The 26,835-nt window shown below is 39.0% G+C and overlaps 2 protein-coding genes across 4 annotated transcripts in view; both read right to left on the bottom strand.

Moving 5' to 3' along the window:
- Window positions 1-2,008, bottom strand: part of MAP3K15 (mitogen-activated protein kinase kinase kinase 15) — a 102,239-nt gene extending 100,231 nt beyond the window's left edge. Inside the window, exon 1 of the mRNA XM_081327554.1 lies at window positions 1,452-2,008. Within this exon, the coding sequence (XP_081183680.1) occupies window positions 1,452-1,821 (370 nt within the window). The 5' untranslated portion in view covers window positions 1,822-2,008. The remainder of the gene's footprint in view (window positions 1-1,451) is intronic.
- Window positions 2,009-11,729: 9,721 nt separating this feature from the next.
- SH3KBP1 (SH3 domain containing kinase binding protein 1) overlaps window positions 11,730-26,835 on the bottom strand; it is a 148,233-nt gene continuing 133,127 nt past the window's right edge. For all 3 annotated transcript variants that reach the window (XM_081327632.1, XM_081327633.1, XM_081327634.1), the window contains 5 exons: window positions 25,182-25,291; window positions 23,414-23,539; window positions 18,176-18,441; window positions 16,905-16,968; window positions 11,730-15,383 (listed from right to left, as the gene is read on the bottom strand). In XM_081327632.1, coding sequence (XP_081183758.1) covers window positions 15,342-15,383; window positions 16,905-16,968; window positions 18,176-18,441; window positions 23,414-23,539; window positions 25,182-25,291 — 608 coding nt within the window. In that variant the 3' untranslated portion in view covers window positions 11,730-15,341. The remainder of the gene's footprint in view (window positions 15,384-16,904; window positions 16,969-18,175; window positions 18,442-23,413; window positions 23,540-25,181; window positions 25,292-26,835) is intronic.

The following is a 26,835-nucleotide window of genomic DNA, read 5'->3' as shown; positions in this document are numbered from 1 at the left end:
TTGCTTATGGCTGAGAGAACTGCAAACTGAGAACCATGGCTAGAGAATGCTTTTATTTTAGACACCAAGATCTAGGCCAGGGGTCAGCAACCTGAAACAGTGAAAGAGCCACTCAACCGGTTCCCTCACAAAAGGAAAAACTGGGAGCCGCAAAAAAATGTGTGCGCATGCGCGTACATGCACACATGTGCAGAACAGGGTTTGACTGAAGAGTGGAGCCAAGGCGAGATATGCACCTACCCTGCATATTTGAATTGATTGGTTGAACTTTTTTAGTCCCACTTTTTTTTTTTTGGACAGCACATGGCAGAAGACTGGGAGCCGCAGGAGATGGCTGAAAGAGCCGCATGTGGCTCTGGAGCCGCGGGTTGCAGACCTGTGATCTAGGCTGAAAAAACCTTGAGGACTCCTTAAAGGCATCAAAAAATCAGTAGGTTTAGTATTTGTTGGTGGGGCGGGTGTATGTGTTGCTGTGCAGAATGGCAAATTAACCTTATGTTGAAGGAAAAATCTTCCATCAGGGTCCAGTCCAAGCCGGCAATAAACAACATGTTGACTGCTACATGTAGTAGGGAGTGGGTTTTTATACTTTCTTAGGCTTTTGTTTGGAGTTGTTCCTGTGGCATGAACTTTGACCTGAGTATGAGAGTGCCTTTCTGGTATTCTGATGGTGGTGGGTTAATCCTATCCTGCTTCCCTGAGGCTGTGGCTGATGACTGTTGGATTTTTTTGGTGTGACGGATTGTTGATTCTAGGGATCTTTATCTTTCTAATCCCAGCTTCCTGACTCCAATCTTTCTGACAACATTATCACATCTGCATTTCTGCAGACCTGGTTTCTGTTTGGGGCAGAGAGACTTGGGGGTGTGGGGTTGGTTTCTGCCTTTAAAATCATTCGGGGAAATATATTCTGCATTTGGGGAAATATATTCTGCTTTTTTTTATATTTCCCAAAATATTTCTTTCTCTGGATTCCTCCCACACTTACATGCAATAATTGTGCGCGGGGGGGGGGGGGAGGGGGAATGGACTTTTATTTACAGATATTTAATGTTGAGAAAAGCTACACCTTGCACGTTTGTTTTTCTCCGGAACTATTACTCTTGACACAACTCCATGCTTAGGTCAATCTGTGATTCATAAATGATTAGGTAATCTCTGGATTACTGATCAGGGCTAAAAGTACTGTAAATTAATCCCAGGGGAAAAAAATTCTGTCCGCAGTTGCCTTATTTCGTGGCCGTCAGCAGACTCGGAAACGCGATTTGCTGCTTCCTATGATAGCTCGTCCCACCTACGAGTCTAAGATAAGAGTCAAGTCCGACCGACGTGCCTGTTATCATAGACAGAAAGACGCGCGGCTAGGCGAGGCGTGGAGCCGGAACGCCCTTGGGGCGTCTGGAAGCTGTATCCGGGACGCCTTTCTCCTCTCCCCGTCGCCAGCTACTCACCCGCGTCATAGAAGACGTCCAGCACGGCCGTTTCGCCGAAGTCCAGCTCTCCGAAGTTGACGGTGATCAGCTGAGCTCCGGCGGCCTCACAAGCTCGCACCAAGCACAGCAACGCCCCAGCTTCGGGACTCCGCGTCCCGGAGCTTCCTTTCGGATTCTCGTTGACCACATAGACAGCTCGGAGCGATCGCGGGCGCATGAGGGGGCCGTTGCTCGCCTCGCCGCCACCAACGATCCCCGGGGTCCCTTCGGAAGCCGCAAGTGGTTCGGTGCCGTTCGGAGGGCTGATCTGCTCGGCGTCCCCGCTAAGTCCCGGCTGCTCGCTGCTGCTCACGTGGTTTTCCATGGGTCTCGGTAGCCGGTACTCCATGGATCAGGGCGCAAGGCGGGATGGCGAACCCCGCGCGCCCGCCTGTCTGCCTCGAGTTCTCTTCTCAGGCTGCAGGGCGCCAAGCGAGTGGGGCGGCCGAGCCGGGCAAGAAGCAACTTTTCCGGCGGCAGCACCTGTCTCGCCCTCCTCCGTTCAGCCTCTCTCATACGAACAGTGACAGGCGCCGGCGGTTGATTGATGCCCGGCTGAGTTTGAGGGGTTTAAAAGAGGCGGAGTACGGCCGGAGTTAAGATGGGTGGTGGTGTGGAGAGCGCAAAGTCGCTTTGGCTCCTCCTAGGATCTAGGAGGAACGCCTGCCTTTTCCACACATTCTGTGCAGTACGTTGTTCTCAACCTTTTAGCGTCATAAAAAGTTGTTTTCGTTAGACCCGTTTCAGTTATTCTAGGGTCTGTACACTGGAATGGCTAGAGGGGTGCCCCTCGCGATGAAATAGTGTATAATACGGTCATTAATTTTTTTAAAAAAAATAGATTTGATTAGGGGAACTCTTTGCTTTCAAACTGGCTGACTACTAAAACCGGTAATTTCAAAATAGGAAGTTGCAGTAGGTTTCGGATACAAACTGGAGCTGCAAAAAGATGACTCTGCAATGACAAAGTAATTTAACTCCGTTGGGGCCCCGATTCCTGATTTTTTGGCCCTATTCAGAAAAATTCAAAAATGCATCCCCAAACCATAATCAACTGTAACTAGAGTAACAACTGTATTTTATAGAACTATGAGAAATACTTTTCAAAGGCAGCTAAGAAAATCTTATGCAAATTCTCTTTAATACATCCATTAGCTTCCATTAGAGCTTCAGATATAAATGTGAATATTAAATATAAAACATTATTTTAATGGTACTTTACAGAACATTCAACACAGTTTATTTAACATTTGGAATCTATTAAAGGAGGTATAAGCACGTTTTTTTTTCCAATTCTTTGTTTTTGCTTTAATCTCACTGTGATAAAAGAGTAGGTTGTTGCACTGGTTATAATATTAAATATTTAATTGGATCTGTTAGGTTTGGAAATGAAGCCGTATGGTTTGCTAGCTAAAATTATGTGAAAGCCAACTTTAAAAATACTGCATCCTTTCCCAAAAAGAAAAGTAGCAGATCTGGTTTATTTGACCAAAAGTGACATAATTTTTTCTAAATTAAAAGTCTTGCTACTTCTATCTCAATCAGTCCATGACATGGCAAATTGCCGCCCATGCTCTACATTTACCTCCCCTTATGAGGTAGCATAATACTGTGGACAGAGATTTTTATATTCTGTCTCTCGTTTATCAGAGATCCAGTGTCTCTCCTGTCTTGACGCATTATGTTCATGGCTATTCTGGTGGCTGTGAACTCAAGGGCTGCTAGCTATTCCTCCAAAGAAGGCAAATTAATTTGCCCCAGCAGCATAAACTTAAGGAAGTCCATTATAATAAGGTGGTAGCAGCTCAGGATGGATGCTGTTTTTTCAACAAGAAAGTTGGTACAATAGTGACAGCTTGTTCCTACAGCCCAATTGCAGAAACAAGGCCTCACATCTGGTTGTCTGTGATGAAATATCTAGCAGGCATTGAGACCATTGGGAAGGAAACAGGAAACTTAGAAAAAAGGCAACTCAGCAGAGTAGAGCAAGTATATTAAGGAGATTTGGACTCAAGATTCTGCCTTAATTATGCTAGATTGATTTGGAGAATTGATTCAACAGATTTTCAGAATTGTTACCTTACGGTCTAGATCTTTCCAGAAATCCAAGTGATTCTTGTTTCCTGAATTTGACAGCATCACAGGGCTTGATATTATCTGTGCATCAATAACTTCACTCACCAATATCTCCCAAGTGACACTTTCCCACTGTCCTCTGCCATGAACACATTGTTGATGCCAGAAATCCCAACAAGCCATTTCCAAGAGGAGAAAGCCCCCCTCCAAACCATACAGGTCTCAATGATAGAAAAAACAACCCGTCTTTCATCTAGAGTCAAATCACAGGTGAGGTTTTTTTTATAACAATCTGGCAGCAGCCATAACCTAAAGCTCCCAATGCTCAGTCAACCTGGATGCTAAACTGAAATAAAGGGTGACTTGAGATTTTTAATCTGAGATCATCCTTGCATCATATTTCTTTTGCCAGCAACCACCATCTATCTTGGCTCAAATCCCTGTTGATCTCTGAAGCAATTCTCCATCTCTCATCTCCATTCATACACTACACTTCAACTATTTCATTGGTATCTTCACTTAGTCACTGCATGTCCAAATGTAATTGGACATATTTGCTTAGGTACATATTACACTGAGCAATATTTAGATTGCAGAATAATTTTTTGAGTTATCTCGAAAGTTACAATAAAAGTGGAAGATAAGCTAGAGAAACTAAAAATAATATATGTGTGTGATAAAACTATTCATTGTAAAGTTTTCTTCTATCATATAACAATTTAAATATGAAATACAAGAAATAAAAGTAAGAATATATGGAACTAACATTAACTGCTAATTTCTATCTTCTGTACACAATTTAGTCCAAAGAAAAAAGCTTCCAGAATTATGTTTAACCACAGGTCTGAAATGACAATTTCTTTTAAACACTTGAAAATATAATGTCACTGCACAATACATTCCATCTGTAAATATGTGGAATGAATAGAATAGAATAGAATAGAATAGAATAGAATAGAATAGAATAGAATAGAATAGAATAGAATAGAATAGAATAGAATAGAATAGAATAGTTGGAAGGGACTTTGGCAGTCTGCCAATCCAACCCTATTCCAGAGGTCCCCAACCTTTTGGGCACCAGGGACCGGTTACATGGAGTTTTTTCCGCGGACCAGAGGGTGCGTGGTTTTGTGTGCAGCCTACATCTTGCAGATGGGGCTTTGCTTGTTTGTGTGGACTGGTTGACCCCTGCCCTATACCATTTTAGATAAATGATTGCCCAATCTCTTTTTAAAAACTTCCAGTGTTGGAGCATTCACAACTTCTGGAGACAAGTTGTTCCACTGATAAATGGTTCTAACTGTCAGGAAACTTCTTAGTTCTAGGTTGCTTCTCTCCTTGATTAGTGTAAGGTCCTGTCTCAGCTAGTTCTCCCAAGAAAGCAGAACTCTTGAAACTGGCATTGTTTTAAGAGGAACTTTTATTAAGAGACAATGAAAGCAAGAAGGCAAGACAAGATCTAAAGAATTCCCACACAAAATATTACATTAAAACTTTCCTTCTCAAACCCCTCCCCAGTGCTCAACTGTGCAGTTTGTCTCTAGCCAATCCACAGGTGCAAAGTTATGGGAACTGGAGTGGTAAGGGACAGTTCCCAGACATTGCGTCATCTTTACAACAGAGCGGAGATAAGGCACATGGCCCTGGCATATTCCTCCCCCTTTTCACACCCAAAGAGATACACAAAGATGGAGAGAACAAAGTAAAGGAAATACATCCATGAGCCCCCACCCAACAGAGTGAAACCTCCCAATTCCCATCGGCAGCACCCCGAAAATATGAATTGGATGTGATCTGACATGCTTCCCCCTAAAAGAATTCCTCCTGGAGAACATATAAAATAATAAAATGGGAGAGAGAAGAGAAAAGAGAATTCACATGTCAATCAGGCTTTTCTGGGTAATGAGAATGAAAATGTTTGAGTAACCTGTGGGCTCTTAACATGTTTTTTTGTGAACCCATTCTGAGATGTTGGGAGGTCTTTCCAGGCTACTAAGTATTGGGTTGCTCTATGGTGTTTGTGCCCCTTCATGGATTACTGCCTTGTCGTGGCAAAGGGGCTTGCATAAATCAATGAAGCTATGAGCTATGCCGTGCAGGGCCACCCAAGACGGACAGGTCATAGCAGAGAGTTCTGACAAAATGTGATCCACTGGAGAAGGAAATGGCAACCCATTCCAGTATCTTTGCCATGAAAACCCCATGGACAGTACCAAAAGGAAAAAAGATACTGTATGATACTGGAAGATGAACCCCTCAGGTTGGAAAGCGTCCAATATGCTACTAGGGAAGAGCAGAGGGCTAGTACTAGTAATGCCAGAAAGAATGAAGCGACTGGGCCAAAGCCGAAAGGATGCTCAGCTGTGGATGTATTTGGTGGTGAAAGGAAAGTCTAATGCTGTAAAGATTTTTTCTCCATAGAAACCTGGAATGTAAGATCCATGAATGAAGGCAAGCTGGACGTGGTCAAACAAGAGATGACAAGATTGAACATCGACATCTTAGGAATCAGCGAACTAAAATGGACAGGAATGGGTGAATTTAATTCAGATGACCATCGAGTATACTACTGCGGGCAAGAATCCCTCAGAAGAAATGGAGTAGCCTTCATAGTCAATAAAAGAGTAGGAAAAGCAATACTGGGATACAATACCCAAAATGACAGAATGATCTCAGTTCGAATCCAAGGCAAACCATTCAATATCACAGTAGTCCAAGTCTGTGCCCCAACCACCGGTGATGAAGAGGATTAAATTGACCGGTTCTATGAAGCCCTACAGCACTTTATAGAACTAACACCCAAAAATGATGTCCTTATCATCATGGGGGATTGGAATGCTAAAGTAGGAAGCCAAAAGATAACTGGAATAACAGGCAAGTTTGGCCTTGGAGTACAAAATGAAGCAGGGCACAGGCTGATAGAATTTTGTCAAGACAATACGATGGTCATAGCAAACACTCTTTTCCAACAACCCAAGAGATCGGTCTACACATGGACATCACCAGACGGTCAACACAGAAATCAGATTGACTATGTGTTCTGCAGCCAAAGATGGAGAAGCTCTATACAGTCAGTAAAAACAAGACCAGGAGCTGACTGTGGCTCAGACCATGAGCTTCTCGTTGCAAAATTTAGGCTTAAACTGAAGAAAGTAGGGAAAAGCACTAGGCCACTCAGGTATGAACTAAATCATATCCCTGACGAATATACAGTAGAGGTGACAAATAGATTTAAGGAATTAGATCTGATAGAGTGCCTGAAGAACTATGGACAGAGGTTTGCAACATTGTACAAGAGAGTAGCAACTAAAACCATCCCAAAGAAAAAGAAATGCAAGAAAGCAAAATGACTGTCTGAGGAAGCTTTGCAAATAGCTGAGGAAAGAAGGGAAGTGAAAGGCAAGGGAGAAAAAGAAAGACACCCCCATTGAATGCAGAATTCCAGAGAATAGCTAGAAGAGATAAGAATGCCTTCTTAAATGAACAGTGCAAAGAAATAGAAGAAAACAATAGAATAGGGAGGACCAGAGATCTCTTCAAGAAAATTGGAGAGATGAATGTTTCATGCAAAAATGGGCACGATAAAGGACCAAAATGGCAAGGACCTAACAGAGGCAGAAGAGATTAAGAAGAGGTGGCAAAATTACACAGAAGAACTATACAAGAACGAGCTTAACGTCCCTGATAACCACGATGAGGTGGTCATTGACCTCGAGCCAGACATCCTAGAATGTGAAGTGAAGTGGGCCTTAGGAAAGCTGAGCAACAACAAAGCTAGTGGAGGTGACAGTGCTCCAGCTGAGCTATTCAAAATCTTAAAAGACAATGCAGTAAAAGTGTTACACTCAATTTGCCAACAAATTTGGAAAACTCAAAAGTGGCCACAGGATTGGAAAAAATCAGTTTACATTCCAATTCCAAAGAAAGGCAGTGCCAAAGAATGTTCAAACTATCGCACCATTGCACTCATTTCACATGCTAGTAAAGTTATGCTTAAAATCCTACAAGCTAGACTCCAGCAGTATGTGGATTGAGAACTACCAGAAGTACAGGCAAGATTTCAAAGAGGCAGAGGAACTAGAGATCAAATTGCTAACATACGCTGGATCATGGAGAAAGCTATGGAGTTCCAGAAAAACATCTACTTCTGCTTCATTGACTATGCTAAAACATTTGATTGTGTGGATCACAACAAACTGTGGCAAGTTCTTAAAGTGATGGGAGTACCAGACCATCTTATTTGTCTCTTGAGAAACCTATATGCGGGTCAAGAAGCAACAGTGAGAACTGGACATGGAACCACTGACTGGTTCAAAATTGGGAAAGGAGTCCGGCAAGGCTGTATACTGTCACCCTGCCTGTTTAACTTATATGCAGAGCACATCATGAGAAAGGCAGGGCTAGATGAATCAAAAGTTGGAAATAAGATTGCCGGGAGAAATATCAACAACCTAAGATATGCAGATGATACCACTCTAATGGCAGAAAGTGAAGAGGAACTAAAGAGCCTCTTGTTGCGAGTGAAGAAGGAGAGTGCAAAAGTTGGGTTGAAACCGAACATTAAGAAAACCAAGATCATGGCATCCAGCCCTCTCAATTCCTGGCAAATAGATCGGGAAGAAATGGAGGTAGTGACAGATTTTATTTTCCTGGGCTCCAAGATCACCGCAGATGGGGACTGCAACGAGGAAATTAAAAGACGCTTGCTCCTGGGGAGGAAAGCCATGACAAACCTAGACAGCACACTAAAAAGCAGAAACATCGCCCTGCCAACAAAAGTGCATATAGTCAAGGCTATGGTCTTCCCAGATGCAATGTACGGCTGTGAAAGTTCAACCATAAGAAAGGCTGAGCGCCAAAGAATTGAAGCCTTTGAACTATATTGCTGAAGAAGACTCCTGCGAGTCCCTTGGACTGCAAGGTGATCAAACTAGTCAGTCCTAGAGGAGATGAACCCTGACTGCACTTTACAAGGCCAGATCCTGAAGTTGAAACTCAAATACTTTGGCCACCTAATGAGAAGGAAGGACTCACTGGAGAAGAGCCTAATGCTGGGAAAGGTTGAAGGCAAGAGAAGGGGACACAGAGAATGTGGTGGCTGGATAGAGTCACTGAAGCAGTAGGCGTGAGCCTAAATGGACTCCAGAAGATGGTAGAGGACAGGAAGGCCTGGAGGAACGTTGTCCATGGGGTCTCGATGGGTCGGACACAACTTCGTAACTAACAACAATGGTGTTTGTGAGAATCTAAGATCTCTTTAATCTCAAAGTGTTGTTCATCTTGTACCATGATGGGCAGTGGTGTGGAGGGAGCTGCTGGCTGTAAAGGTGAGGTAATTTCAGATTTTAACAGGCTACAGTGGAATACAGGGTGGATTTGCCTTAGGGTCTTGGGGAGTTCCAGTTCTACTGTGACTGGGCTTATGATGCGTATGATTGGGAATGGTCCTACAAGTTTTGGTCCTAGTTTCTTTGATGGTTGTAGGGACTACAGGAACCTAGTAAACAAGTATACTCGGTTCCCTATTTGGAATGGTTTAGGTTCCACTCTCTTTTTGTCTGCCTGAGTCTTATAAGCTGCTCTGGCCTTGTCTAATGCTTTCTTGACCACCAGCCAGGTATTTTGCAGCTGTTTAATCCATTCCTTAAGGGACGGGATGGTGAGTTTGTTATTGTGTAATTCGGGGTTGGAGTTGAATACTTGTCTCATGGATACTTGGAAAGGAGTAAACCTAGTGCTAGAATGAACAGCATTATTGTACGCCACTTCAGCAAATGGCAAGAGGTCAGTCCAGTTATCTTGCTGATATTTGATAAAGCATCGCAGATACGGTTCCAGTACTGAGTTTGTTCATTTGAGGATGATAACTAGAACTCAGGCCTTGGTCCATACCCAAAACTCTTTCTAGTCTCAACATCTTTTTAACATTGTGGTGACCAAAACTGGATGCAGTATTCCAAATATAGCCTTACCAAGGTGTTATAAAGTAGTATTAACATTTCACGTGATCTTGATTCTATCCCTCTGTTAATGCAGCCTAGCACTATGTTGGCTTTTTTGGCAGCTGCAGCACACTGCTGGCTCATATTTAAGTGATTATCCACTAGGACTCCAAGATCCCTCTCACAGTTACTACTATTGAGCAAGGTACCACCTATATTATACCTGTACATTTGGTTTTTCTTGCCTAAATGTAGAACCTTACTTTTTTCACCATTGAATTTCATTTTGTTAGATAGCGCTCAATGTTCAACTCTGTCAAGATCCTTCTGTATCTTAAGCCTATCTTCTTGAGTATTGGTTATTCCTGCCAGCCTGGTGTCATCTTCAGATTTGATGAGATCCCACCTATCCCCTCATCCAAATAATTGATGAAGATGTTGAAGAGTACTAGTCCTGAAACAGAGCCTTGGGGTACCCACTGCAAACTTCCCTCCATGTAGATGCAGCTCCATTGAGGACTATAGGTTGAGTATGGTTGGTCAGCCAGTTACAAATCCATCTGGTCGTGATGCCATCTAACCCACTTTTTTCTATGTGATCTCGTAGTAGGTTGTGGTCTACTTTATCAAATGCCTTGCTGAAGTCCAAGAAAATAATATCCACAGCATTCCCCTGGTCCACTAATTTTGTCACCTTGTCAAAGAATGCAATCAGATTTGTCTGACATGATCTGTTTTTGACAAACGTGTTGGCTTTTGGTTATGACATTGCCTCTAGGTCAGACATGTCAAACTTATGATATCACGTGACATCACACAACGTATTGGAGCTTTTTCTCCCTTGCCAGCAATGGGGTAGGTGCAGTTTTGTGATGACACATCCAGCCTGTGGGCCGGCACTTTGACACCCCTACTCTAGGTGTTCACTGATTTGTTGCTTGATTATCTTTTCCAGAATCTTCCCAGGTATCAAGGTTAGCCTCATAGATCTGTAATTTCCTGGATCTGTTTTTTTTTTAATATGGGAACTATATCAACTCTTTTCCAGTCCTCTGGTAGTTCCCAGGTGCACCAGGATCTTTGAAAGATATAATTCAGTGGTTCTGAGATCACATCTGCCAGTTCCTTCAGAATCTTGGGGTGTAAACCATCTGGTCCTGGTCATTTGAACTTGTCTAGAGTAAACAGGTGCTCACTTACCATTTTCTTGCCTTTGTTAACTTGTGTTTCTGTTTTTTACTGTACTATTTTTGATAGGTTGGGCTGTTTTTCCCTTTATGTAAAGACGGATGCAAAAAACAAGTTAAGTAGTTCTTTCTCCCTGTTGCCTGTCACCTTCTTGCCACTCTCTCACTAATGAACCAATTGTTTCCTTGGTTTTTTTTCTTGTTTTTTACATGATGAAAGAAGCTTTTTTTTGTTATTTTTTACTTTTGTTGCAAGCCTTAGTTCATTTTGAGCCTTAACTTTCACTTCATCTTGGCAGATTCGGGCTATTTGCTGATATTCTGCCTTAGTTATGTGCTTCTCTTTCCACTTTTTATACTTGTCCTTTTTGTCTTTCAATTTATCAGAGAGCTCTTTTTGTAGCCATGCTGGTTTCTTTTGAGAGCTATTATTTTTCTTTGTTGGTATTGTGCTAACCTGGGCTCTTAAAATTTCATTTTTCAAAATTTCTCAAGCTTCTTGAGTTGTTTTCCCCTTAAGGATTCTCATCCATGGAATCCTTGCAAACTCTAAGTTTATTGAAACTAGCTCTTTTAAAGTCCAAGATTCTAGTTTGACTATGTTCTATTGTTTGTGCTTGCATAATGTTGAATTCCAATATTGCATGATTACTCCCCCCAAAGGTTCCTGTTAGTTCAACACTTTCTATCATTTCATCTCTGTTAGTGAGAATTAAGTTTAATATGGATGATCCCCTACTTCCCTTTTCTACTTTTTGGGAGATAAAGGTGTCTGCTAGGTTTGTTAGGAATCTGTTTGATCTTCCACTTGGTGCAGTTTCTCTCCCAGTTGATGTCAAGGTAGTTAAGGTCCGCAATTACTATTGTGATGTGCTTCCTACATATCTTAGTTAACTGACTAGCAAAAACTTCATCTATTTTCTCTGTTTGATTGGGTGGCCTGTAATACATACCTATGGCAATGTCATTTCCACCCCCTTAATATTGACCCAAATATTCCAGTTCAAAAAAATATCAATGCACTGAACAAAGAATTTCCATAAAATCTCATTTAATCTTATTTTACAAATCACAATACATGGGACTCTTGATACAGATTTATAAAATGACAATTTACCAACATAACAGGAAGAGAAAAAGGAATTAGAACCCTGATTTCAGGTCAATCAATGCTGAACTCATTTTTTAAAATAAGATTTTAAAGCGTCTTTGTTTTCAAGGCTCTGACTTTTAATCTACGGTATATTGTAACAATTCACAGTAAGTTTTTCAAGTGAATAAAATCAGAAACCTATTAAACTATTCCAAGTTTCAAATATATATAAATTAGAAACACTACTTGTCCTCCTGTTGGATTCCCACAATGCTGAAGCTAGTAGCTATACATCTTTATTGCTAGAAAACCTCTAAGAGAACTAGAAAGGTCTAATAAGAAAACTGGGACAGAGCCTGTTCAGCCTTAGATTCAGGCCCAGTAACTGTTGTCATGCAAGAGACACTTCCAGACAATCAGGGTCCACTTCACACTGCAATCTCAACAGTGCAACTTTTTCCTAGGCTGCAGTTGGGTTTTGAGTGGCAATGTTGGGCCTGCTCTTCACAGGATGGGACAAGATGTTGGCAGAACAAGGGCAAAAACTTTTATTTAATTTCATTTTTAAAATAAATATATTATTATTACGCCCAACATATTTCATCATTTTTACTTTCTGCCATGTTGAAGTTACACTCGAGTACATTCCATGACACAGAGACTACTACATCCAAGGGAAAACGATGTGGACACACAAAGAAACCAAATATTCCTCCTAAAATATTCATTAGGACAGCAATATCTGATGCAAAAGAAAAGTTTCTTTGCTGCAATAATAATGCCTCATCAGCCCCCCTTCTCACAGTATTTTTATTAATCTTTCCTACCAATTTCCATGGTACACATGCATTTGCATGTAAAAATACTTATTCCCACAAAAGCATTCAGAATGGCATGCTGATAAAGAATTGCCATGACCGTGGATTTGGGGTGTTTCAAGGTCCTACAGCCTTTTGTCCACTTTAATTATTTAAGCTAGTGTCTATAAATCATGACACTATAACACTGCCTAGACCTCTTTGTTACAGCACAATGTCCTACACTCTTAGGTTATGACTGGAAATCAAGTTTGTTTTGTAAAACAATAAGGGCTAACACTGGTTTATTACATGAATGCTGTGAGGACAAAGAAATTAGTTCCATGATTTACTTTCATGCTTCAATGTAAAACACTCATCAAGATGATTTGGTCATTTTAACACATAAATCCTAATGTTAAAATCCTGAAAGATATCACAGTGATACATTTTTGATTAGTGTGCTTGCATCAATGTTAATAAAAAAATATACATGACTGATACAAGTATTTGGATGCATTATTAAATCTCTAGCCTGAATGTTCTTTCCTGATATGAATAAACACAATTGTAGGACATTTTGGGTGTCATGGCAATACTTTTAAGTCTCCTATTTGATAACAAATAGAAGCAACTTTAAATGTAGATATTTAAATGATAAATATTAAATGTTTATATTTGATATGATAAAGTCACCGTGTGATATTTCATGTAAACTTCATAGCTCTGTGAAAAGAGAAATACTAGAATTCTATTATATAACCAAAGATGGATATTTCAGCAGGACACATATCTCAGCTATTCAAGAACACTCAGTGCAATCCAATGCATGTTTATCTATATGTGAGTCTTACTGTTTTTAATGCTTGTTATGTAGTAATGGTACTAGGATTGTGAAATCAGGCTGCAAGCTTACATACCATTATCTGATAGTATATTTTACTGAACTGAACAAAACCCATTCCAATACACATGCATAGGATTGCACTATTAATGTACTATGAAAATAAGAAATCCAGCTATAATTTTGTTACAAGTCCTTTTCAAAAATCACACATATATTATGTAAACACATATACATTCCTTTGCCTTTAAAAGCTGAAATCTTCACTATCTGTATAGAGATGTAAACACTGCTTTGATATAAGTCATTTGGTAAGATGCCAGTATAGAAACCATTCATCCCAAATTTGCAGGCTTACAATTGTTTAAATGAGGTTAATATCACATAGTTCTCTTTGCATATAATAATATAATTTTCTCTTGTTAATTTTTATTTTATCCTTGTTTGTTCTTAGATGATGCCTGTTCTGTCAACCCAAGATGTGCAAAATTGGAGATAAAAGTGGGTGTTTGAGTGACTTTAAGCAAAGTGAATTCTCAGAATAATCATAATATGCAATATTAGTTAAAATAAAGCTGCCTCAAACTCAGTGTGGTTGTTACATCAAGCTGAATCAAATCAGATCAAAATTGAAGATTTTGATGAGCAAGCAGTTAATATGTTGAAAGACTGACCTCTCATGCAGACATGTCAAACTCAAGGCCCACAGGCCAGATCCGGCCCATGATCTGGCCTGCAAACAGACTAGTAGGAGGAGGTGACTTGAGTATGTATGTATTGGGGAGGGTTGAGCTGAAGTGTAGCACCAGAGAGGCCTGGGGGAGAGTCAGCTGGAGCTGCAGTGTTACTGGGGCTTTGCTGAGGCCCCAGGATCGGTGTGCGCTGCTCCAGCTGATTGGGGCTTCCGGCAGCCTTGGGGGGTGGCTGGCAGCCACGTGCAGTCTACAGGGGAAGAGTCAGCTGGGGCAGCCAGGGCTTAGCGGGGACCCCAGAATCATTGCACGCACCTCCATCTGATGAGCGCTACGTGAAAAGGCCAGCCAGGCAATGAGTGAATGCATGGGGGAGGAGAGGAGAGGATATAAAAGGAGGGGTTTTGGCAGGAAGGAGGAGGAGTGTGAGGGGAAGAGAAGGCAATAGGGAGATGTCAGTGAGGCAAGCCTGAAGGAGAGAAGGGGACAGCCACTGGCCCTTTGAGGGTAACCATAATGCTGATGCGGCCCTCAGTGAAATTGAGTTTGACACCCCGGCTCTAGTGGATAAATAGGCCTCATTATGATAGCTACATTTCTAAATTCTGGACTACAACTAGTTCCAATCCATTTTTGGCAAAAGAAGGCACAAATCATTGCAAAGACCAGATTTTTCTTTTTCAATATACCCTTTGTACACAAACATATGATTCAGCTTGTAGTTAATTTTTGGACATAAGGTTGCATAAATAATTGTATTTAAAACAACACACATTAAGCTGCTTTAAGAGAAACAACCCCCCTCACCCAATAGCCACATTCATTTCTGGATATATGCAATACAAATATTTTAAGAGTCTATGACAAAAGACAATTTAAAAAGTCTTAACTCATGAAACCTGTAAACTGATAAACAATTTACTTATGGAAAATATCATTAAAATAGTACCACTATGAACTAAACTGCCTGAGTTTTCAATTTGCCTGTGAACGTGAAGCAGAGAAGATTTTAGCACAATAAGAAAAATTTCAGTCACAACCAGTGCCATCTCAAGAAAGTGTATCACATAAAAATTTTGTTCTTCACTGGAATTTGTGTTGTGCTATTAAATTCTTGTGCTAGTTGTCCAAACAAAGAAATGTAGGCAGATCTTTTAATCATTTGGCACAAAGTTATTTTGTTTGGGGCTTAAGTCTCTGTCACTATGAATTAATACAACATTCCATCCATCCAGAATTCACTTTGATTGAAGAGCTTTCTTTATATCATTAATTTCCATCTAAAAAGAAGAAACACAGATTAAATTACAGCCAACTAGTTATTTTATCAAGCATTTACACGCTTTTAATTCTCTGTTCAGTTCAACATGCAACATAATTTAATGTGAGAAATTATTAAAGGAAATAAAATCAGTATGTATAAACTGACACAATATCAAAAACAGGAACCCACAATGAGAAATCATTTATATTAGTTTGACTTAAATCACGAGCATATTGAAAGAGTTTTAGGAAGGAGACAATAAGGGGAAAATCTGACACAAGGTATCCATGGCTAGATTTTTCTTTTCTTTTTTAGTTCAAAGGAGCTGCTTGGAAAAGGAATATTGGAAGAAATTTTGAAAATATTTGCCCATGCTGTGTTTTCCACACAAACTGTTCTATAAAACTATTAATTGCCTATCTAGAAAAGCATACAGAAAACACCTACATATTTTCTCTGTATAGAAAACAAGTCCTATCGGTTAGAAAATAATACAACAATGAAAGTTTTATCCAAATGAAACACTGACTTAAATTTTACTGATTTTTAAGCCTCTCAAAATGCTTTTGGATAATATTTTCTTGGCAATTATAAAACTTCCAATATTTTTCTGTTTTATTTCCTCTTTTTCCTATTTATTAAAAATTGTTTTATATTATACAAAACGTATTTTATTTATTTATTTATTTAATTGTATTTATATACCGCCCTATTCCCTGAGGACTCAGGGCGGTTTACAGGGAATTAAAAATCCAAAATACAAAAATTAAGAACCAAATTAAAAAAATTAAATTAACCCTGTAGTCAGTTAAAAAAGAACCCCAAATTAAAAATTCCTCCTCAGTCTGGGCCCGAGAGCTCGAAGAGCCAGGTCTTCAGGCCCCGGCGGAATGATCGGAGGTCGGGGGCAGTCCTCAGCTCCACCGGCAGCTGGTTCCAGAGGGCAGGCGCTCCCACAGAGAAGGCCCTATCCCTGGGTGTCACCCGCCGGCAATCTCTCACCGGCGGAACCCTGAGCAGACCCTCCCTGTGGGAGCGCACTGGGCGAAGGGCGTTTGATGCCGGCAGCAGGTGTTCCCTCAAATAACCCGGACCCAGGCCATGTAGGGCTTTATAGGTGATAACCAGCACCTTGAATTTCACCCGGAGGGCAACCGGAAGCCAATGCAGCTCGCGGAGTAGAGGTGTTACATGGGAGTATCGGGAAACCCCCATTACAACTCGCGCGGCCGCATTCTGCACCAGTTGAAGCCTCCGAGTGGTCTTCAAGGGCAGCCCCATGTAGAGAGCGTTACAGTAGTCCAAACGGGAGGTCACAAGCGCATGAGTGACTGTGCGTAGGGCGTCTCGGTCCAAATAGGGACGCAACTGGCGCACCAGGCGAACCTGTGCAAAAGCCCCCCTGGTCACGGCTCCTATATGATCTTCAAAATTGAGCCGTGAATCCAGGAGGACGCCTGGATTATGAGATACAAGGTTTCATTAAAAGTCCATTCAATTATAAAGCTGATTCATTTATTCATTCATATACAAGCACCTGTAACCGTAGCCGAATCTTTTTTTCTTCATCTAATTCAGACAGCAATTGCTTAATTTCTTTTCTAGGAAAAAAACCACAAAATTTTAATGACCATATTTCCAAGGGAGCAATGCATTTTTCACAGTTCATATCAATATAAGTTATAATGTAACTATATTATACCAGTTATAAATTTTTCTAACTTTTTTTCCTAAAATATAACTTCTCTAATGTAATTTCAGACTTTACTTGGCCCTTACTGCAGAAATCAGAACTTAGAAGAATTTTTAGTACTATATTCAATAAAGGCTAAATTAATCATGAACCCAAACAGACACGAAAAGAAGCACAAAAATCCTTTAAGATCATGTAAAAAAATGCAAAAATTGACTTAGTCATTCTGGTTCTTGAGTACATGTATAATTAATTACAGGAAATAGGAATTTTAACCAGCTTTCTGATTTCTAAGTATTTTGTGACAATTAGAACAATTCTATGTACATATTTAAAAAATTGGCAAATAGAACTTTCATTTTCTTTCCAGTATATCAATAATGTTTAAATTCAGCCTTAAACTTTAAGATCAATTAGTATTTACAAATGCTGAAAATGCTGTTAGGCAGCCAACAATGGCAACAATTATGTACAAGATATATATCAGCACATTTGAGGATACCACAATTAAATACATACTGTATATAAAAATATTGGTGGGAGAAAGTGCCTAATTTACTTTCCAGAGTAAAACAGTTAGTTGATCCCAGGTTGGAGAAAGTTTTTTTTCTGACAGTCCTGTACTTATAGCCACAATAATGATAAAATAATACAAATTCAATATAATTTAATAATGTAAATTCTCCACCATTCACTTCTGTCCAGAGATGTTAGATGCAAGTTGGGATATGACAAAATCTGAAGTACACTGATTAAATCCTTATTTATTTATTGCTTATTTATTTCTCACCTTTAATATTTTTATATATTAGTTATAGGTTATTTTGCATTAATTAAGTACAGCTTTTGATTTTCTTTTTGTATGCTGTGTAAGGTCAAATAGTTTAATACAGGAGATAATACAAAACTGTAATAAACAGAAAAATTATGCTGTGGAATACAGCTGTGAAAGTCTTAAATTTATAGTCTTTGCCTGCAGTTCTATTTTTATCTAACAGCCTAACTGAAAAAGATACAGTTGAACAAGTTCACTGATAAAGTTAATGGAATTAACAACAACAAAAACTCATATTGTGCTACCTGATTAATACAAGGAAAAATACTGGAACACTCACTTCTGCTGGTCTTTCATTGTTTCAATGATAGTGCGTAGCTCTTTAACTTGTAACCTTAGTTCTTCCAAAGCTGCTTCACCTTCACTTGAGTGATCAGTCTTTAGCTTTCCTTCAGTACTGAACAAAGAAGGGGAATTTGACCTGTGACCTGTGGTTCCTACTGCAGCCGGATGAAGTACAGATGAAGAAGATAAGGATGAAGATAAAGCACTTCCACTTGTTATACCTCCTGGCTTTGTAGGCAAAGAAGCTTTGTTATCGGACACCTGTGAAACAGATAACAAAAACATTTGGAAACCATATATTTGGATCAGCAAGCTATAATTTTCCAGCTGTGTCTTGTTTCAACTACTTTAGATGGTCATAAAATTTTCTCACAATTCTAATTATTGTTTTCCATCCTTCCGAGGTAGGTAAAATGAGGACCCAGATTGTTGGGGGCAATTAAGCTGACTTTGTAATAATGCCGCTTGGGGTGTGTGTGAAAGCCCTCTTACCTAAGCCAGATGGAATCAGAAGAAGAAAAAGACCAGACTGAACTAATGACAACTATATCACACAAAACATTGAGAACTGAGCTATTAAAGCAACACTTCAATGATTTCAAAGGGGATACTTTCTTTGCAAAACTGACATTTGAATGGCCTCCCTGGATTCAAACAACAGCCTTCCATCCTTCCGAGGTAGGTAAAATGAGGACCCAGATTGTTGGGGGCAATTAAGCTGACTTTGTAATAATGCCGCTTGGGGTGTGTGTGAAAGCCCTAATAAGCAGGCATATACATAGAATGAAGGCTACTGCTAAGCTTGTAAGCCGCCCTGAGTCTTCGGAGAAGGGTGGGATATAAATGGAATTAAATAAATAAATAAATATTGAGGCAGACAATCGACCATGAGAATGTTGGGTGACTTCATTCTGAATTGCTTTTTCTGCCTCAAAAGAATGCCAAAAAAAGAAGGGGAAAAATGAGAATATGAAAAAAGAATATAAGTCTTGTTTCTAGTAGAAATAAAAATTAATAGTAGAAATAAAAATTAAGGCACGACATTGGGGTTTTTCTTTTAAGCTATCGAATTTAGCTAACCATTTTGCAGCAGAGATGCTTTAGAACTACCATTCCACAGTTGTATGACTTTTGTAATTGAAGAAAGTATAAAATGAATGTGAAGAACATGCTTTACAATAATAAATTCTAAGATTCAATCCCAGGAATCTCCATGTTGTATGTTAAACATATTTTTCAGGAATCTGAAGATGAATAAAGAGTACTTTCTATTCTTATTACCTTACTATGCTTCTGGAACTATCATTCCACAGTTATAGAAAATTGTAAAGATAAGTGTACAAAACACAGAAACTAAGATTTTAAGGAAAAAATAATTGCAACATGAAATGAAATATTTGCCTGCCAGCTAAGCATAAAATTGAAATCTATAATTTAACTCAAGAGAAATTCAATGTGAATGGATTCTATTCATTTGAAAAAAGCAACAATCAATGTCTACCTGAGCAGAAAATTTCCGTTCTCAGTTATCTTGGGAGACAACATTTTGCTTGCTATATACTTTGTTTTGTCTACTTGAAGGAGAGACAATAGTACAGTCCCTTCCTAAATATGCCTTTTCAGTGTTGAGCTATATTAATCAATTACCATTCTGTCTTTAGCCATCTTTTTGAAGGATGTGATATAAATGAAATTGATAAAAAGAGCCCACTTTCAGCCAGAAATAAGGTCTGGACATGGGACAAAAAAGGCAATGGTCACTCTGGTCAATAATATTTGTCCTACTTGACTTCTCCATAGCAATCAATCTTTTTATATTTCCTACCAAGGTTAAAGGTAAGGTATCTAGTTCTACAGTGGTTCTTCTCTTTCATAAGTGGCTGCAATAGAGTTGGAAGAATAGCAAATCTTGAATAAATTATCATGGTTTTATTAAGATTCCTTGTATTCTGAAAGAGAAAAGCATGAAGATGATATAGGATTTGATTCAGTCAAGATGCACGTGATTTTTTTATTTTTGCTTCATCTTATTTGGGAGGTGGAAGAATTGCTGGAATCAGAAGTTGAAAATCTACAGTAATATTCTCCAGTTTAACACCTTACAGATGGTGCTAGGATTCCAGTTTCCATGTTCACCGGGAATGCTGGGAACTCTTGTCCCAACAAATTTGGAGAATGTTTGGTTAGTGAAGAATGGAATATAGAAACTAGAATGTATATTAACTGCTTAATGTTTATGTTAATTGTGCCTCAATATAATAATAATAATATTGACAAAATCACCACCAGTCAATTTCAAAAGGGAGCTTCACTTGGAACAGCTTACTTCCTGTGACAATGCCTTTAACACCATCAAGCAATATCTGTCTATTCAAGATCCTTGGGAAGGACTTGATAGATGGATAAAAATGCCAAATCCAGTTTAAACATCTGGCTGACTTTGTGACCATGATAATAATAATTGAAAGTTTCTGGAAAAAGAAATTCACTGTTATGTCAATTGCAACTGGAGCTCTCAAAGTGATACCTAAAGGATTTCTCAAAATCTGGACATACTGAATTTATCAGACCTGAACATCTTAATTTCTCAACAAAACAAAACAAAACCCCATGCTGGTTGGAACTCCCTATATTTTAGACGCTAACTTAATAATGTTTAAATCCTTGTTTCAAACTTAATTACATTTCCACCAATCTTAGACTGTGAATCTAACAGTAGAATGCCCATACATTATACTGTGCTGTGATGTCTGTGCTATGCTATAGTATCATATATTATTATAATTATCATATTTCATTATTATTATATATATATCAAAATCCAATCACTAACAAACATTTAGATATATAGTAAGACAAGCACAGATATAGCAATGAATTTGGCCTAGAGAGATGTGCCACAGTAGCAATAAGTTGGGGAAAAATCATAATCAGTAATGGAATTGAAATGTTGAATGGCTAACCCATCAGGAGCCATCAGAATGAAGCCTACATTTTACAGTTGGATAACATCAAATGTGAACAAGTAAAAATATGATTAGTACAGAACACATCCAAAGAGTGCGAAAAGTGCTAAAGATAAAATTAAATGGTGGTAACATCACTAAAGACATCAATACCTGGGCCAGGGCTGTAATATGATACTGTACTTTAATTATTAACTGGACATAAGGTGAACTGGACTGTTTGGATCAAAAAACAAAAAAGCTGATGACTATTCACTATGCATTACATCTCCATAGTGATATTGATAGTTATACCTGCCCACAGAAATGAAGGCAGAGGTTCACGAACTAATTGTTGATGAAGAAAAGCATAAATTGGCAAATTATGTAAAAAAGTCAACAACTGACACAAGTTAAAAATTGTAGGTTTGTACATGTACATGATTTTTTAAATATCATAATTATGTAATCAAAACATGGATAGAATGCAGGAAAGGAAAAGGATTACATGGTCAATTTCTACAAAAGATTGGAGGGAAATGGATAAAAATAAATCTTGACAATTGCTTATAATTGGAACATTAACAAAAGAAACAAGGCGTGATTTTGATATTCAAATAAATATAATCAAGGCTAGGATTGAAAAAATTATTAAATGATAAAGTACAGGTAGTCTTAGAGTTATGAGTGCAATGGAGCCTGCCCATTCCACTCATAACTCGAAAACTCAGAGTGCATCTCGTATCTCAAAGAAAATCACTCCCTTGCTTGTTAAAACGGCTCTTAAGTGCACATGAGATATCTCAGGGTGGGGAAGGCCATAGAGGGCCTAGTGATGGTACAGGCCCCCAAAGCCTCCCTGACCCACTAAGATACTTCATGCTTCCCCCTCCTTCCTGCGGCACCAGACTCACCTTCAAAAGATCCATCTCCTCTTTGCCATGGTTCCTGCTGCTGCCTGGATCTGAGGCTGTGAGATGCCAGAGGCCTTCTCCAGGCCACTGACACCAGACATGGGCTGCTGGAGGGCCGTGGAAGTGTCTCTCAGCTTCAGATCTGGGCAGCAGCAGCCTAAAGAAGGCTGCCGGCACTTGGATCAGGTCGCTGGAGAGCCGCAGAAGCGTCCCCCGGCCTCAGATCCGGGTGGCAGCAGCCTGGAAAAGACCTCTGATGTCACGATCCAGCCTCCATAGGCACGCGAAAGCATCCCCCAGCTTCGGTTCTGTTCTCTGTTGCAAAGAACAGAGGCCTAAGGTACCATGAGATCATGCAAGATCAGTATTGTGAGATCTCATGCCACTGATTTTGCATGATCTTGCAAACTCACCAAAGGCCTGGAGCAGCCAAGAAAGTGAAGGATCTTGAGCTTCACAGTATGAGTACTGAAGGGCTAGGGAGACCCAGGGCAGGGGTGGGGAGGGAGGCAATAACCAGGGTAAATGTTGCAGAGCCTCTGCGGTCACTTGTAAGGGTGAACGACTGCCATGGTGCTGCAATATTTGTAATTTCAGGACTTGCTCGTAAGCACTAGGGGGCGCTTATCCTGTAACTTCAAACAAGTGTTAAGTGAATGCTTGTAGCTCGGGGATTACCTATACAGATTGTGCAAAGAAGCAGAAGAAACAGTAGATCATAGCTTTTGCAAGAAGACCATGCAAACTGATTATAAAGAAAGATAACACAATCATCAAAATGATTTACTGGAACATCTGTAAAAATTATCCTGTACCAGTAATGAAAAATTGATGGAAACATGTAGTTGAAAAAGTAGTAAAAACCGAGCAGGTTAAACCATCTTGGGATTTCCAAATAAAGACCTATAAAGTCTCATAACACAAAAGATATAAAAGTCATTGAAAAGAAGAAAGTGTGGATAATTGATGTAGAACTAGCAGACAATAGAAGAATAGAAGACAAAGACTTGGAGGACATCACTAAGTGTAAAGATCTGGAAATTGAAATTGAAAAATTACAACATAAATTGGCCATGGTGGTCCCAGTAGACACTGGGTGCCATGCCAAAAAATCTTGGATGGTATTTAGAAAATTCACAATTTTCATCTGTCAATTACAAAAGACCAGAGTGCTTGGATTTGCACAAATACTATGCTAATACATTAAGACATCCTAGGTTCTTGAGAAGAACCTAATGCATATGAAGGCCAACATCACTGAAGAACTGGCAGCTGTCATTTCACATTTTTGTCTATAAAATAATAATATAATGCTACATTAAGAACCATAGGTACCACCCTTGTTGAATGTTACATATACCTTAAGTAACTTACAAGTGAAATTGTAACAGTCTTTGCTTTCTTTAATGGCTCAGCTACTTTATGTGGTAGGGAAACTTGTTCTTCTTTCTCATCTTCAGGACTTGGTGAATCAAAAAAATCAGGACTAGAAAGTGAAGACTGTGGAAATAATATATTCTTTTATTTTCAAGTATTCAAAACATGCACTTGCTCTATAACATTTCAGTATTGCTGTAATTAATCTGAAAACAAAAATAACTATTTGTTGTAAATGTAATTGTTGTAATTAATCTTGAAAACAAAAATAATCCTGTTAGTTACACCTCACGTAATTTCTCATTAGCTGCATACTTACTAACATTGACTGTGGCAAGACACTGATGTAGCCTTCCAACTATGAACTGTTTCCATCAAATCACTACCAAACTACTGAAAGTAAATCCCATCCAGCACGGGTAGTCCTCAACTTATGACCACAAATGAGGCCAAAATATCTGTTGCTAAATGAAACAGCTAATAAAGTGAGATTTGTTCCACTTTATGACCTTTCTTGCCACAGTTGTTAAGTGAATCACTGCAGCTGTTAAGTTAATAACATGGATGTTAAATGAATCTGCCTCCCCCATTGACTTTGCTTCTCAAAAGGTCACCAAATGTAATCTCAGACCCTGTCATAAATATGAACCAGTTGCCAAGCATTTGAATTTGGATCAGGTGACCCTGGGGGTGTTGGAATAGTCATAGGTGTGAAAAAATGGTCATTAAGTCACTTTTTCCAATGCTGTTGTAACTGAACCATCACTAAATGAACTGTTGTAAGTTGAGGACTACTTATAGTCCAAAATCTTCTGTCATCACTGTTTTTAGGGCGGCCCGGCAGGCCACTTTGCAGGCCAGATGTCGCCCATGGGCCTTGTGTTTGACATTGTATTATATCCTCTCCTCCTCCTTTTCTCTTTGGCGCAGGTCCAGCTGACTCCTCTTCCCAAACCTGTGTTTTTTTTCTCTCCCTCTTCCACCAAAACCTCCTCCTTTTATAACGTCTCCTCTCCTCCCTCCTCCTTTTTTCTTCCGGGTGTGCCGGAAGCGCTGATCAGCATGTAGCCGCACGTGTCAATCCTGCTGAGCCCTGCAGCTCCAGCTGACTCTTGCTCAGGCTTACACGGCACTGCGGCCGCTTCAGCTCATTCCCCTCCCCAGGATAGTTGCATACCACCAGTTGAAAAGCCCTGCCTTAGACCATGATTATTGAAAACTGACAACATGATTTCTTGGCAGTTTTGAGATGGACAACAGATGAAAATTAGTCTAATCCCTACAAGTACTCCTTGGCTTATGTCCATTCATTCAGTAATGGTGAGAACTTGTGATGCTACTGAAAGAGGGGGATTAATGACCCAAAGTATCCTTGTGGCCATGTGATTGTGATCCAGGTCTTCGGAACTTAGCTCACAATTACAGTGTCACAGCAAACCATAGTCATTTACTGTAATTTCCAACATTCCTGCCGGCATCCCACAAATAAAATCATTGGGGAAACTGTTAGGAAGACAGATGTTGCAGTCATGTGAGTTCTCCACTTAATGCCTATGTGGTCCTCATTTAACAATAGCAGACAAAAATGTCAGAACCGCAGTCACTAAGTGCCTCAGTCATGTGATGTCATGTTGTATTCAAGTGTTGCTTAGCAACAGTAATTCTGGTCCCAATTATCCTTGTAAACTGAGGACTATTTGTATTATGAATAAAAAACTAATTAAGAATGCCATATAGGAATTTAAAATAAGCAGATGCTACTTACAGATGTGAATGACTGTGATGGAGGCCTTCTACCAGTAGCTTTTGGTCTTGTAGTAGTTGGATGGCTGAGCTTCTCTGCAACTGGTACTATGGAATCAAACCCTTCCAAATCTTAAAAAAACATGGAAGACAGGCAAATATATTAATATTACAAATACTATGAAGAAACTTTTAAAATTTAATTTCCATATTATTTTGCATTACTTTAATCTTATCAAAGTGAGACATAGGGCGGCATCTGTAAGTATTTATTTATTTTAAAGAAAATATTTCTCTCCGATCTTTAGTTAATGCTAAACATTATACATCTGAAAACCATTAGATAATAAAGTATTTGAAAACTAATTTAAATACAGGTAGTCCTTGACTTACAACCATTCGTTCACTGACAGTTCAAAGTTACAACAGGACTGAAAAAAGTGACTTATGACCGTTTTTCACTTTTACAACCGTTGCAGCATCCCCATGGTCACAAGAGCAAAATTTAGATGCTTGGCAACTGATTCTTATTTATGATGGTTTCAGTGTTCTGGGGTCATGTGATCACCTTTTGTAACCTGACAAAGTCAAACATTTAACAACCATGTTACTAACTTAACACCCACAGTGATTCGCTTAACAACTGTAGTAAGAAAGGTTGTAAAATGGGGCAAAACTCACTTAACTTTAGCAAAGGAAATTTTGGACTCAATTGTAGTCGTGAGTCAAGGATTACCTGTAATTTATTTAGAGATAATAAAAGTGTTATTAAACTGGATTTCATCTAAATTAAGAACAGGTAAAATAAGATATACCTCCAGTTTTATTCCTAAGTAGATATTTAAAAATAATTGTTATAATGAAACATATGCATGTTTTAAATCTAATATTGCAGTAAGATTATTTATTAATTTAATAGCATTTTAGAAGAAACGATGAGAAATAGTTCAGAATTTCAAGCACTTACAAAATATAAAAGTAAATGAAATTCACATTTTAATTTTAAAATTGCTATTGTTTCCATTAACTCCTCTTTCCATCCTCTTATGTAATAGATTAAAATTTCAATAATAGCTTCACTTTTGAAAATGTCTAGTTAGGATTTATAATTGTTTCCTTTTTTCCCAATGAAAACAATAATTCTTTCCTTAGATCTGTTACCGAAATCTTGCCACTGTATTTTTGACCCTGCCCAAAAATGAGGTTATAAGCTCATTCTTACAAAGCTAAGGTAATATAAAAATGCATTTAAAGAATCTCTAATTAAATTTGTCTTGCTGATTAGCCTCCGATTAATAATCTTCAAGAAACATTTTGCTTTGGTACTGTCACAATTTGCCAGCTCAGAATGATGGAGCACAAAGTAATCCATTGATATAACCTGTTTCATATTTGTTTGCTTAGGATCTCTTGTATTCCATTCAGATGCATTATGGTGTTAGTGTTAATGCTGCTTTTTAATTTAAAAGATTTCTAAGGCTACCAAACTCAAATAGTGTGACTTTGGGTGGCATATAATAAACCATAAAAGGAAAAAATAAAATACACAAAACTATATATTTATTATACAGCAGAAGGTAATTCCCACTTAACTGGTCCCTAATACTTGGGAGCCCTAATACCTGGGAGCCAGTTTGGTGTAATGATTAAGGCATCAGGCAAGAAAGTGGGAGATT

The sequence above is a fragment of the Vipera berus genome (assembly GCF_964194415.1).
Source record: "Vipera berus genome assembly, chromosome: 4".
In the NCBI taxonomy this organism is placed as follows: Eukaryota; Metazoa; Chordata; class Lepidosauria; order Squamata; family Viperidae; genus Vipera; species Vipera berus.
The sequence above is the reverse complement of the archived record's forward strand: the minus strand, read 5'-3'. Positions and strand labels throughout refer to the sequence as shown.